This window comes from Lottia gigantea (genome assembly GCF_000327385.1).
Source record: "Lottia gigantea unplaced genomic scaffold LOTGIsca_26, whole genome shotgun sequence".
NCBI classification, from domain to species: Eukaryota; Metazoa; Mollusca; class Gastropoda; family Lottiidae; genus Lottia; species Lottia gigantea.
The window spans coordinates 1400083-1413810 of NW_008708797.1; the positions used below are offsets into that span (position 1 = coordinate 1400083).

The following is a 13728-nucleotide window of genomic DNA, read 5'->3' on the forward strand; positions in this document are numbered from 1 at the left end:
ATATATGTGGTCCTCAAATTATATGGTCACACAACTGATTTGTCCCCAAATTTTATGGTCACACAACTGATTTGTCCCCCAAATTATGTGGTCACACAACTTATTTGTCCCCCAAAATATGTGGTCACACAACTGATTTGTCCCTAAAATATATAGTCAAACAACTGACACATTAGTGCCTGTATCAAATTCAGAAGATAACTTTGGCACATAATGTTTTAAACCAATGTCAAGGGGAATACTGTGGCAAACCCTTGAGATATCGGTTAACATCAAACTCATACAAGATTTTATAATTATCTACTTTGCTCCAAATAGTTTTACTTAGTTTTGGTACAGCAATAAGGAGTATGAAAGATGATATAATAAACTAAAAAAAACTTACTCTCTCTTCTAAGACATTTGCTATATCCAAAACTTCTAGAATTTCAACATTTTTCTTAGGTAGTGAGGCTTGCATCTTTTTATATAATGACATGAAAGGTTTATAAAGATAGGCTTTAGTACCAGTTATCATCAACACAGGACATCTGAAATCAACAAAATAATGTTTAACCTGAGGAAATGAGTTTGGAACAAAGATCAGTGCTGGTTAGATCATTGGAAGTTTGACCCTCACTGGTTTCATGATGGATTTGTGATCTAGATCTCTGATCTCCTCAGAGTGCACAATCTTGGCGCCCATGAAAGTCAACTTTTGTCACCGTGTTGAAACAGCTGTGATAATGGGTAATCGAGAAAGTGATGGCTGGAATAAAGTCAACTGTCACATTATCCCAATTGACAGAGTAAATGGACCAGATAACAGTGAAAAAGCTATGCTATGATACTCATTACTTCAAACAGTACAGTGATTCAGATTTTCTTCTGCCATGTAATAAGATAGTTTGGAATTATAAGTGTTTAAAGACTTACTTGATCTTTCCAACAGATTCTGCAATATTGGATCTCCTAAAAGAATGAACAAAAAATTGCATGTTCAACAGCACAGATTCTTTTCAGATAATTGCTTTTGTATTTTGTTGCACTCACACCAACCATTTCACATTGCTGAATGATAGAACTATTCCAATACAATCTGTAATTCTCTTTATTTTTAATGAGTTTGAAATTCTAAATCAGCAACTACATGTTATTTCAAAAACTCATGATAGAAGTTATGAGTTTCAAGAACATACAGGAATGGCCATTGTTTGTTAGTTTGAAAAAAATATTCTCCAAGAATATATATTCATATTATACAAAATATACTTACTTCATGAAAGATTGTACAAATCTCTTCAGATTTTTAGCATTAATTTTGGAACGCAAAGAATCTTGAAAGGCTGAAATCACTACAGCGAGTTGTTCTTTATTTTCTGCTTTATCAATCTACAACAAACTGGTTCATACAATAAAGTACAATAACAAAGTATTTTAGTCAGGAAGAAAAACTTTTGATAGATTGATATTGATAGCAAGTTCCAAGAATATTCTGCATCATTAACATTCTTGCTACTGGTGATATTCAATACACTTCAATAGACTTATCATTCATTCATGTCCATTATTCAGTATTCAGCTGTAGTCAAGGAAAGATATTTTCGTGCACATTCAGGCCCAGTATTCTTGAAATGATTTTAGTGCTAGGACATCCTAAGGTCTTACCTTCTAATACTGTTTTTAAGACATCCTAGCACTAAGATCATTTCGAGAATACAAGCCCAGGTTCCAGCAGTTCTTACTGACCATTGGTGTTGATCATGACTTCTACCACAGACTCCAATTTCCTTTGTTTATGTTTTGAATTGGAACTAGACGAGCATTAATTTCTTTGCTTGACTATACTCAGAATCTTTTGTCTTGTAACACATTTCCAAACTATGTCATATTTGTTTGCCTTGCCACATTATGTCAGAGTAAAGTAGTGCAACAAATCAAGTTTGCCCATTCTTTGGGAATTATATCAGATCAGAAAGTGAGAATTATCTGAAATGTTTTCAACTTCCTGCAATGAATAAAGTTTGCTTAACAACTATGGCATCATTGAAATCATAATCATGCACCAGTAGATCTTCTAAGCCTACTTTAAACTCATGCAAACAATTAACGATAACAGGAGGATGTTTTTTTTTCTTTTATAAATTAATCCTCATATTATATCTAAGAATGATTAATGTTAACCATGCTATTTAAGAAGATTTTACAGCAAAAACTTATCTGAAAACGTACATGTGCAAAAGGCTATTGTAAAAATGATAAGAAATTAAGCTCAAGATATTGTTTCTTTTCTTTTCCCTGTCAACATCACTCATAACCATGACCATCATTTTAGTTTAAATATAAGTTTGACCTAAAGATATTACCAACAAAGACATTTACGCTTTGATCAATTACCTCCATTATGAATATTGTATAATTCCACACAAGTAATGTACAAGCGCTTCCTTAGCGTTGGTTAAATGTAATTTCTATAGCTGTTGCCAGATCATGGTATAAGTAACTCACAGATACACAATGAAATATCTCAAGCTGTATTTCAGGTACATTGCCATACTTTATTATGTTGTTATTAAAGCATTAAGCAAAACAGTTAATATCAAATAATCAACTAGATATTCAAAAGATTCAACACATATGCAATTAGTAGAAATAATGCTGAGAATTATCAGTCTGGTGAGAATATAGAACTGTGTGTTGAGAAATAGTAAGAAATTCAGATTATTAAGAAAACAATGCAGAAACTACTAAACAGTAGTTTTAACTCTGTCAAGAAAGTAAAAAGAAATTCCAGAGATTGTTTTGAGAAACTTTCTTGTGCTAAGAAATTTAAAAAAAGACATGGATAGGCTATCTAAAATATCTATCCTATACTCAACTACAAAAAATCTAGAAAGGGGACATAAAAAACATTCTCTCCATCAATGATAGCACAATAAAAGGAACACATCAGAAAAGGCTGCATTTTCCACTCTATTGATCACTGTTAAGTTTCATTTAAATAGGTTTTAATGTAAGGAACCACTAAACTTCAATGAGTTAAAATACATAAAATATTCATATTGCACTGAAAGAAGTTTTCTATTGGTAGAGTGATACATGTTTATAACAATCTTGGTTGAATACAAATTTCCAATATAGTTAAGTTCTAATTGGACTCTCTGAAGAAATGACTTTTTGACGTATTAGTTTTGTATTATTAGTTTTATCTTCCAAATCTAGATAAATACAAAAGTGCTTTCAATATTGAAATTTTAAAACAATCAAGCTAGAACATAGTTTATAAAAATATAATTTGAATAAAGAATGTATGGGTGTAATCAATCATTTTTAGAGGTAGACCACTACTAGGCTCTTTCTAAATTTGCTATAGAGTAGATCTTGGATGTTATGTCCAGTGAGGTAAAACTGCCTCTTCCTAGAAGATTTACTCATTCCCTGATTATTATATTAGTGTAAAATGGTTAATTTTCAAAAAGCAGCACAAAATGTTATTATTCATCATAATAAATTAGTAATTGGTTATCAATATTAGAATAATAATTTGTATATATTATGTTAATTAGCCACCTTTTAACAAATTATCCTTTAATAAATATTCATAATATTAAATTCATTAGCATACTTGATCCCCATGGCATCGAATAATATATTAAAATATATAGAATAAAAACTAAAGTGAAAGATTCACTAACGAGGTGCTAATTACATTACCTCTGACTATTCATGGTTGGTATGAAAGAAATTAATGCACATAATTAATTAATATGCACAATTTTTATCAATAAAAAAAATAGTGTAATATTTTAAATCAATCAAAAACCTAGGCTAAATTCTGAAATAAATTAAGTGTTTTTTGAATTTTTTATGAAAAAAATGTGTGGCTATCGTTTTAAAAATTATGAAATAAAAAGAACTAAAACATAGAAACTAAACAAAAATCAAAAATGCACTAAAGCTCTGCAAATGAAATATACAAAAAATAAAAGAAACAGAATTAAGTAAACAAATGCATATAAACAGGAATATAGATATATGATACAAAACAGGAAGCAATTGATATAGATCAGCTTGAAGTAACAACATCAAATATATTGACTTCAGAAAAAGACATTTACTTGTGACTGAAAAACACTGTAAAAGTTTTGGAAAGGACTCAAGAACTATCAGTTTTCATTAAGAGCCTACTAGTTTTGCAATTTACATATAGTTATAGACATATGTTATATATACTTACAGATCCAAATCTATGTAAAACAAGATAAGCTTCAGCTGTAGGGTTCATACCAATCTGTTCTAATTTCCAATTGATAACCTGAAAAGAAGAGTAGTTTCCCTTTATATAAAATACCAAAATACATGCAGAACTCAGCAAATTTATCAAAATGCAAGGACATTACTTGAACAAGGTAAACTACAAGTTTTGAAATATATATCTAATAAGAGGTGACAACGCTTCTGTGGAAAGAACACAATTTAAAAGAAGTTTAAGATGCATGAAACCAAGTGAAAGACTTATGGGATACCATGTAAAGTAACTTCACAAACAATTTTGATTGTAAATTTTAAAATTTTAGATAAGACTTTTGATAAATTTTTTCTGCACCAGCCAAAATTCTCTTCTGGAAACATCATCTTTTGAACAAACTGACTTTGATACATGTGTTCATACATCAATTTTCTGCTTGGAATCAACCCTTTAGTAATTATATACATCAAACAATCCTGATCTCCTTTCAAACAGTCATAGTTTCTGATATAACCTCAACCTTTGATTAGATTGTAAGTAAAATAAGTACGTAAATTGTACCTGATCTTTCAAACTCTCCATCACAGTAGCTGTAGAACCTGTACAATGTATTAAACATACACCACTAACACGTTCTGGCTGAGCCATCTACAAAATAATGAACACAGGTAAATAAAAGAGCCATCAAATTCAGAGATATGATAAATAGTTACATAAATATTCCAAAAAATTGCTGCTAAATCTTTCAAGAAAACTTCATTTTGATTAAACAAAAATAGGTGAACACACACAAAAAAAATTAATTATATTTATCCATTTTGATTATTACTGTGATCGATAGTGAAATAAAGCATGCTGAAACTTTAGAAACATCTGACAATACTGTGAATGGGCAGAATAGACAACATTATAATAGTTACATATACTACTTACAGCAAAGCGAGCGATAATATTAGCTCCAGCTCCTTCTCCTAATCCAATAACTTCTTTAACACTGAAAATAAAAAATGTCATTGGTCAGACATTATAATATAAAACTCAACAATTCACATGCAATACTGCTTAAAATCTTTGAAAATCAAATTTCCTAGTTTTCCACCAAGCACATCATCTGTTCAATGATGCCCCTTTAAAATTTGGCCATAGGACATAATGTAAATCTATAGTGAAAGCTATAGGTAATAATCATAGTATGTATATCTGAAATTGACTCAAAAAGATGAAAGCGTAATTTCATGGATGGGTCACTATCAGAATGTGAAATTTTGAATTGAAGAATTATCAATCATTTAATATGTTACCCAGTACGTATGGGAGTTATTCATGACCGACATGTACTTTCTATGATGACCTATTTTGTAAATATTTATATTCAGTGTAAGAGTACAATAAAACTTCTTTTATTTCCTTTTAATCTGACCTTGACTTCTTTCTCAAGTAGAGTAAAAATGAGCCAAACCTGCCCTTAATCCATAACGTCAACAATCATTATTTATGAGCACCATAAAGCTTAGAAGAAAAAGTCTGATGTAAAATCCTAATGATAATTGTAATTCTAGAAGTCATTAATGAAGATATCAGATTACATGGAGGCATATAAGTCTTTACTCCATTCCTAATTGTTTGTACCCTAATTATATTTGGGAGGGGGGAAGGGGGCTGACACTAAGTCGACTCACAGAAAAACTGGCATAGGCATCAGTATTGTGTTATTTAAAGAGATTTGGATTTTTCTTTACTCAGATTCAGAGACTGCGAGGATTATTTTAGGGGAAAAGCAGTAGGCGCTAGATTGCTCAATTTTGTTTGACAACTGAGTGAAAACATATCGATTTCATTTAATTTTGATCATAACCCACTATTAAGTTCCATTTTGAAAAAAATTCTCTGGGTAGTGGAAATAATGTTTAATATATCTTGAGGTTAATCCAGCAGAAGGTTTTGTTGAAGATAAGCTTGTGGACAAATTCCTCAAGTAATCAAATGATTGTCCATGTAAAATATGGTGGTTTTTACAACTAGGTTTAGATTTTTTGTTTTCACTATATAAAGATATTTTTAACACTCAAGATGAAACATTAGATGCAGTTGATGTGACAAGTAAGAATGTTTAAGATACATATAACTAACTTATAATAAACATGTTTATCAAACATTTAAATAGCCTATATTTTATAGTTCACCTTAAAACCAGTGTAAAAACTCCTTCTAGGGTGTACTTGATTTATAACATTCCATTAAATTACAACTGCATAATGTTTAACTAGTCTCTTAATGTTAACATTACATATACATTTACCAGATAAAACTCATGTGTACCACAATAATTTCAGTTTACAGGCAATCACCAATTACTGTATAATTGTGATTATTATACACAAACATGCATAATGTACACCCCTTATAAAACAAAAGAAGAAAAAGCAAATTCTTTTTCTGCTCTTTACTGTTGTTCTTACCAGTTGTTCTTACCAGATTTCCAAATTCACCATTTTAAAACAATTGATATTTTTGGATGTGCAGTAGAAGCTATGCCTCTTGATAATAAATACCCAGTATCCAATTTCTGGTTCAATATAGCCATTTTAAACAGAACTGTCAATGTTGTAATGTCTTGATTTGTAGGACAGCACATTATCAAATCTGTTCTCACAAAAATAATAATACTTACTCCAATTGATCTAAAATACAGACTAAATCTTCACCAAGACTCTGCATACTAGGGAATGTATAGCTGAAAAATACAAGCAAATATTTAAATATATTTATACATGAACAGGCTAAATTAAATTCAAATTAATAAGAATATATGCTAGGAAAGGCACACAATATAAATTAAATTTGATGATATATGATAATGATGATGTGATTTGATCATTAATTGACTATATGAAATGATTTTGATGATTAGTTAAGCTTTTTGGATGATGTGATTTGATCATAATTTGATATGATCTGATCATTTCTGAATATGATTTGATCATAATAAGATGAAATTAATTAATGATGTGATTACACATCTGATGAAGCAACCTGTTTTGAAATAAGAAGAAGGGAAAAAACATACTAATATTAATGATGACAACAACTAATAATATTAACTACGATGAAAGCAAACAAATGTGATGAATAATTAAGGATTAACATAAGAATTGGAACAATGACATCTACAATAGTAAATACACAACATAAAATGAAAGTTGTTATTAATATTGTAATAAAAGAACTGAAGGTAGTCTTGTCTGTTAATAAAACAAAAATCAGATTTCAATTTTCTTTTCAAGCAAAAGTTATCTTTAATATTTCCACAGACGCAATATAATTGGAAAGTCATCTAGATATATCATTTCAAATCAGATGCTGATTTTTCAAGCTGAAAGTTGGAGAGGGCTTTGAAACCATTTCTACTGTTACATACATGTAGGCATACATGTTAATATACATGCATTTGACATTTCATTTTCCTGCATATAAAAGGTGATAGCTGAAATTGAGCTATATCAGTCAGTCAATGAAGCATCTGTTATAGTATGAGAGAATATGACTTTAATGTTAATGAATGATTAATTTTTACAGCAAAAACTTATTACTAATCTTCTAATTTGTTCTCACTTTCTATTTTCTCTCTTCCTCTTCTTATTTTTTCTTGAGTTTAATTCTATAAACTTTGTTCAGTGATCTATCATCACCTTGTAGTTACATTTTTTTTTGGATATTGGGATACCTGGATACAGAGTCATTAGTTACCTAGCTTTTGTATAGTCAAGTCAGTTTGTACTTTCACCAAATTGATGTGTTTGAATTTCATATGGTAATCTGGATTTTATTGGATATAGTTTAGAGGTTTAGAGGTTAAAGTGTTTTATAAGTATTAGTTTAAGTATACAATTAAAGAATATTATTAGTAAGTTTTCATAAAGTAACCATATTTTTTACATTTATAAAAGTCAATTACATTAGTGTTTTAATTTTTGTTATTTGATTTAATGTCCTGTTTCAGGAATAAGTTGTGTGGTAAATAATAAGTTACATAGTTATATTCATCTTTAAACCCCACTTCCGGTAAGAGTTATTTACAACTTATGTATTATAAATGTATATTACGTTGAATAATTATTTATTTCAAATATTAATGAATTAGGTTTTGTGTTATATATAGTTGGCAATTTCGTTTATTGTAAAGATTTGTATTTTATTTGTATTTGTTATATTTATAATTGTATTTAATTGTTATATTTGTGTATTGCAGGGTTTTTGATTTCCGTTTCACACCTATATTAAAACCATAAAAGAACCCTGTCTGGTTATTTAAATTACCCCAGGCCACCCTATAACACATCTACATCAGCAACTTTACTATATTAACTTTAGTAACATCAAAATCACAAAACAATGACAGAGTGCCAATGATATGATGCTTGTATGAGTTGTCATTGTAGATAGTTTTCATATAGTTAATAATGATTGGTTATTCTTCATTCTTTTAGTATATACACAATTTATATCTCCTTTTTGAAGAGTACTCATATCAAATTCCTAGATAAAAGTTATACTTGCATGCAATTGACTTGGTGAATAGGCTATTCATAGATGACCTATGATGACCTTCATCTAACTATAACTTTAATCTGAATGATAATGCATAGTATCTTATTTTGAGGCTACAGATAACCTATCTTAATCTGCACTTATCTTGTCCTTTACACCCACCATGCTGACCGTGTTAAGTTGCCTTAGAGATATGATCAAGTCAGTGTTCAACATGGCACGAAACTCAAATATGTTCTCAATTTATGAATTGAGTCTTGAATTATGTAAATAGTCCTCAGAAGTACTAGAAATGTATAATTGCTTCAAAAATATCTCAAACTAGGAATTTTACTTTCTATTTCTATATATGTCTTTTCTATGTATGGCAGTGTCTCTTTAACCATCAAACATGGATAATTCTTGGTACACAATCCTGTTTCTGAGACATTAGTAATTTATAATTGGTCAAAAAAATGGCGCATCTGTCCCTTTCAGACATGGCTTCCCATGTTTCTTACTGTAAAATAATATAATGATCAAATATGTACCATAAGTTGTACAATGATATTGAAATACAAATTAATTATGTTCCAAATATGATATTGGTAAATGGGTTACAAGGGGTAAGCTACAACATACAAGCTGTTCTGGACTCTGAAAGAGAATTGTCAGTTAAGTTAGGTTTGTTATTCACTGAAATATTACAAAACTACATCATATAAAATACAAAAGCATAGAAATTACCATAAGAATGCAGAAATACAGACAGCATAAATGGATAATTTAAATGGAATTTTGATGTTTAATTTTCAAGACATTGGGAATATCTTCTCAAATGTTCAATTCAAGACTGTGTTTGATACCTCAAGTATCAGACTCTAGACAAACTTTTTGCAGCAATCAGATGTACTTAATTTAAAGTTCATTCAATCAACCATGAGTCCTATAGTTATTAATTTCTACATTCTTGTTTGACACACATACAATATATCCAAATGTACATTATTATATAGACAACAAACATCTTCATCCATCCTGCAACAAAGTAGCACGGTTTGAAGAAACAATATTTTGTTTTGGCCCAAGCCATGCATCATCACATAGTATCATGCTGAAAAAAGACATGAAGTCTCACTTCATTACCAAATGGCTGAATCAGGACTGCCGCTGCCTCCTTTTCTCGGTCGATATCTGAAAATATGCAGTAATGGGTTATAAAACTGGTGAATGGGCTAGGGGAGAGAGAACTTGTTTCATACAACATGTTTAATTGAGATGAGATGATAATGAATTGTTGATCACATGTGATTGAATTATAACAATAACAGGTATGTGGCATTTCTTACAGAAACCAATATCTTTTCAGACACTTTAATACCATTAATGACAGTTTTTTATGCCAGTTTCATAAAAACAAACATTTGAACTAAATCCTTTCTCTCAAGTCGAGGGAGTAATTATTGTTTAATGAACTTCATTCAGTAAAAAAGCTCTTTTTTGTTTTATGTGGTATTAAAATTTAAATTCTTTAAAATGAAATGTTACTAACTGAAAATACCTTTGAGGTGCCAAATAGGGACACAGTCAAGTTTTCAGAAAAAATTTCAAACAAGTTTGATCAGCTGAACTAACATTTAAAAATATTAAAAACCTTTTCTTGGTCACATTAAAGGCCAGAATATTGTGATTACCCTTTTGTAGACTTTACATTGCCTATGTTTATTTGGAAGTATGGGTAAATTGAAGAAAACTATCATACAATATATTCATAATCTAGTCATTGTAGAAGATGGTACTAGAACAAAATCAATAGTTTATGATATCTTGACTCCAGTTTAAACTGACAACCAATTTTACAATAATTTACTTACAATCTTATAACTTATAGATATTACTAGATTTTACTTGCTACAACCTCAACTGAATACAATTACTAGGTTAGATTTATAATGTATTATAATAGATCATCTTGTGTCTCTGTACTATATCAGAGTTCATAATAAAGATCTACTGAGTGTATTTTCACCATCAAACCAATGGTATAAGTTAGGAGTTGATATGAGAAGGAATCTTATTGATTAACTATCAAGACTGTAAGAATTATGCAACAGTAGGCCTTCTGCTTGACTAATAAATAATATCACACCCAATTCCTGGTCTTATTAATCTTTTAATTCCACCAATAAACATGCTTATTACATGTAGAAACACATTAAATACATGTAGTGCTTGTAGATCTGTTATTTATAAAGAATTAGTTTAAATACTTGTCAGATATACCTCCTGATGTTATGAAAGATTTCTAGCTATCACATCAAGAGCTTGACATTTAGTTTCTCAATAGTTTATAAGTTTGCTCAAATTCAGTCCCTGCAGAAAACCAAAAATCCCTAAAAATCAGCCCACTTTTGATTAAAACAAGGCATAATTCACTTGTAAAGAGTTTTATTATAACACTTCAAATATCAAGAATTGTTATAAAATCTTGTGTGCCACATTTGACACAGTTATTTTAATATCTGTTACTATTGTAACATTGTAAAATCATCCTTGATTTTTCCGTTAATAGAGATATCAATCTATTGTGTTATGAACTTCATTCCATTTCTTCACCATACATATATATTCATAGACAGTTAATCTGTGCTTAAACTCCTTATTTTATAACAGCTTGTTACTTAAATACTGTTGTCAACAGAAAATCAGTTTTTTTTAACAAAAGAGACAGTTTTAAGTTTTTGCTAAAGAAATAAAAAACAATGGAATGATATGGTTTTAGAAGTAAAAGTTTAAATCATAAATCTTTTCACTCTAAATCAAAATGTGCCATTTTTCAAATAATTTTTTCATGAAAAAAAAAATTAAACAGATGATAAATCTTGGCATGTTTCAATTTTTGCCTTCAGCACAATTTCTGACAGTCAATTATAAACACAACATGTTAAAACAGATTTATTCACTGGCTAATGTCCAATCTTAATAACATGAACATTTTGCAATCTGGCAGTATGTGGAATCTTAATGAATTAAAATATTTGTGCCCCATCCTTCTGAAAAATATTTAGCTTTCACAATGAGAGATAAACAGCAATTTTAGTTTAATATTTTTCATTTTGAGCTGTTGAGGGTCTTTAACATGAACACCCTATGGTGTTAGTTTAAACTGTAGAAGGTCTTTAACATGAACACCCTATGGTGTTAGTTTAAACTGTAGAAGGTCTTTAACATGAACACCCTATGGTGTTAGTTTAAACTGTTGAGGGGTCTTTAACATGAACACCCTATGGTGTTAGTTTAAACTGTTGAGGGTCTTTAACATGAACACCCTATGGTGTTAGTTTAAACTGTTGAGGGTCTTTAACATGAACACCCTATGGTGTTAGTTAAAACTGTTGAGGGTCTTTAACATGAACACCCTATGGTGTTAGTTAAAACTGTTGAGGGTCTTTAACATGAACACCCTATGGTGTTAGTTTAAACTGTTGAGGGTCTTTAACATGAACACCCTATGGTGTTAGTTTAAACTGTAGAGGGTCTTTAACATGAACACCCTATGGTGTTAGTTTAAACTGTTGAGGGTCTTTAACATGAACACCCTATGGTGTTAGTTTAAACTGTTGAGGGTCTTTAACATGAACACCCTATGATGTTAGTTTATTGTCCCATTAAAGCATGTGGACACTTTTCCATGTCAGTTGCACCAACCTGCATCACTAACATCTGATAAATATGTAGCGAGAGTAATATCTTGACAATTCAATAAAGTGAATAACTCTAGAATTTGGTAAAAAAGCAAGGATTGGTCGGAAGACATCTCGCTCAGCCACTTTGGCTTGGATATTGAATCTGAGATGTTTTTATATGACAGAATTGATCAATTACTGTATACACTGAGAACTGTTTGTTTAAATAAACTGTTTCACTTCTGGAGGTGCTATTCTATTTCATGGCTGATATTAGAATTGATTTTCTCTGGAATCAGTTCCACTACTATTATTGTCTATGTAGATAGCATCAATTTCTTGTATATTTGTTGTAGATTTTACTTAAGCCAGCTTTCGTGTGTTTCTGCAGGGCAAATTGCAGAACTGTTACTGAAAAACCTCTCTTTTTACATTTGTTAATTTATTGAGGACCAAATGAAAGCTAGCTTAAATCCGCCTTTATTTTACTCAATGGTGTACATCTTGAGTTGTGAATGTGTGATTTTGTGATTCGAGAACCAGTTAGACTACAGTAAGAGTAAACACAGCGATCTCAGCAATAAAGCTTGCTCTAACAATTCTTAGTGGAAACACTGTTATGGACATTAGTACAGTACATGTCTAGAAACTATGGTACATTAAGGTTATATCTACACAAAATACTTCAAGTAGCATTATGGTAGAAAATGAACAGAACACAAATATTAAGAACACAACTTATATGGATATACTACTTCCAGTTTTATTACATACTACGTTTTGAAACACATACAGGTAACATTATGAAGTAAACATTTATACTTCATCAATTTACAGTGTTACATATCCAGCACTTAATATCAGAACTGTGACCAAACCTATAGACAAGATGAAACTTATAATCTTCTTGGCAATAAATCTCTATCCATCTTCATTGAAATATTAAGAAATAATTATAAGAATCCTATTATCTGTATAATGACAATAATCTTTAATAATAGATACAGTTATAATAAAAAGGTTATATAGTTCTCATTATAAGCTGCAACCTAATAATAATCTGTAAAAAGATGGTATTTAATACTAGATCAATTATAGTATAATGTTGTTATCCTTTTCAATCTACAAAATACACTGCCATCATTTTCCTTAACGAAACAATCTACAATCATCATCATCTACCGTATAAAGGGACTTTTAAAAGTCATCAGTCAAGTCACTATTTTGTTTGTTTGTACATTCTTGTCATGTTTGTCATGTATGTTTAGCAGCTATGAAGGTTGTGGC

General features: G+C 30.0%; 1 pseudogene across 1 annotated transcript in view; it reads right to left on the reverse strand.

Annotated features, from left to right (window-relative positions):
• Positions 1 to 13728, reverse strand: part of LOTGIDRAFT_150144 — a pseudogene marked incomplete at its 3' end in the record, with an annotated part of 50766 nt that overhangs the window by 1341 nt on the left and 35697 nt on the right. The window contains exons 5-12 of the mRNA in view: positions 6900 to 6962; positions 5162 to 5222; positions 4790 to 4876; positions 4217 to 4294; positions 4115 to 4117; positions 1256 to 1374; positions 916 to 951; positions 386 to 530 (exon numbers count right to left, since the gene is read on the reverse strand). Coding sequence covers positions 386 to 530; positions 916 to 951; positions 1256 to 1374; positions 4115 to 4117; positions 4217 to 4294; positions 4790 to 4876; positions 5162 to 5222; positions 6900 to 6962 — 592 coding nt within the window. The remainder of the gene's footprint in view (positions 1 to 385; positions 531 to 915; positions 952 to 1255; positions 1375 to 4114; positions 4118 to 4216; positions 4295 to 4789; positions 4877 to 5161; positions 5223 to 6899; positions 6963 to 13728) is intronic.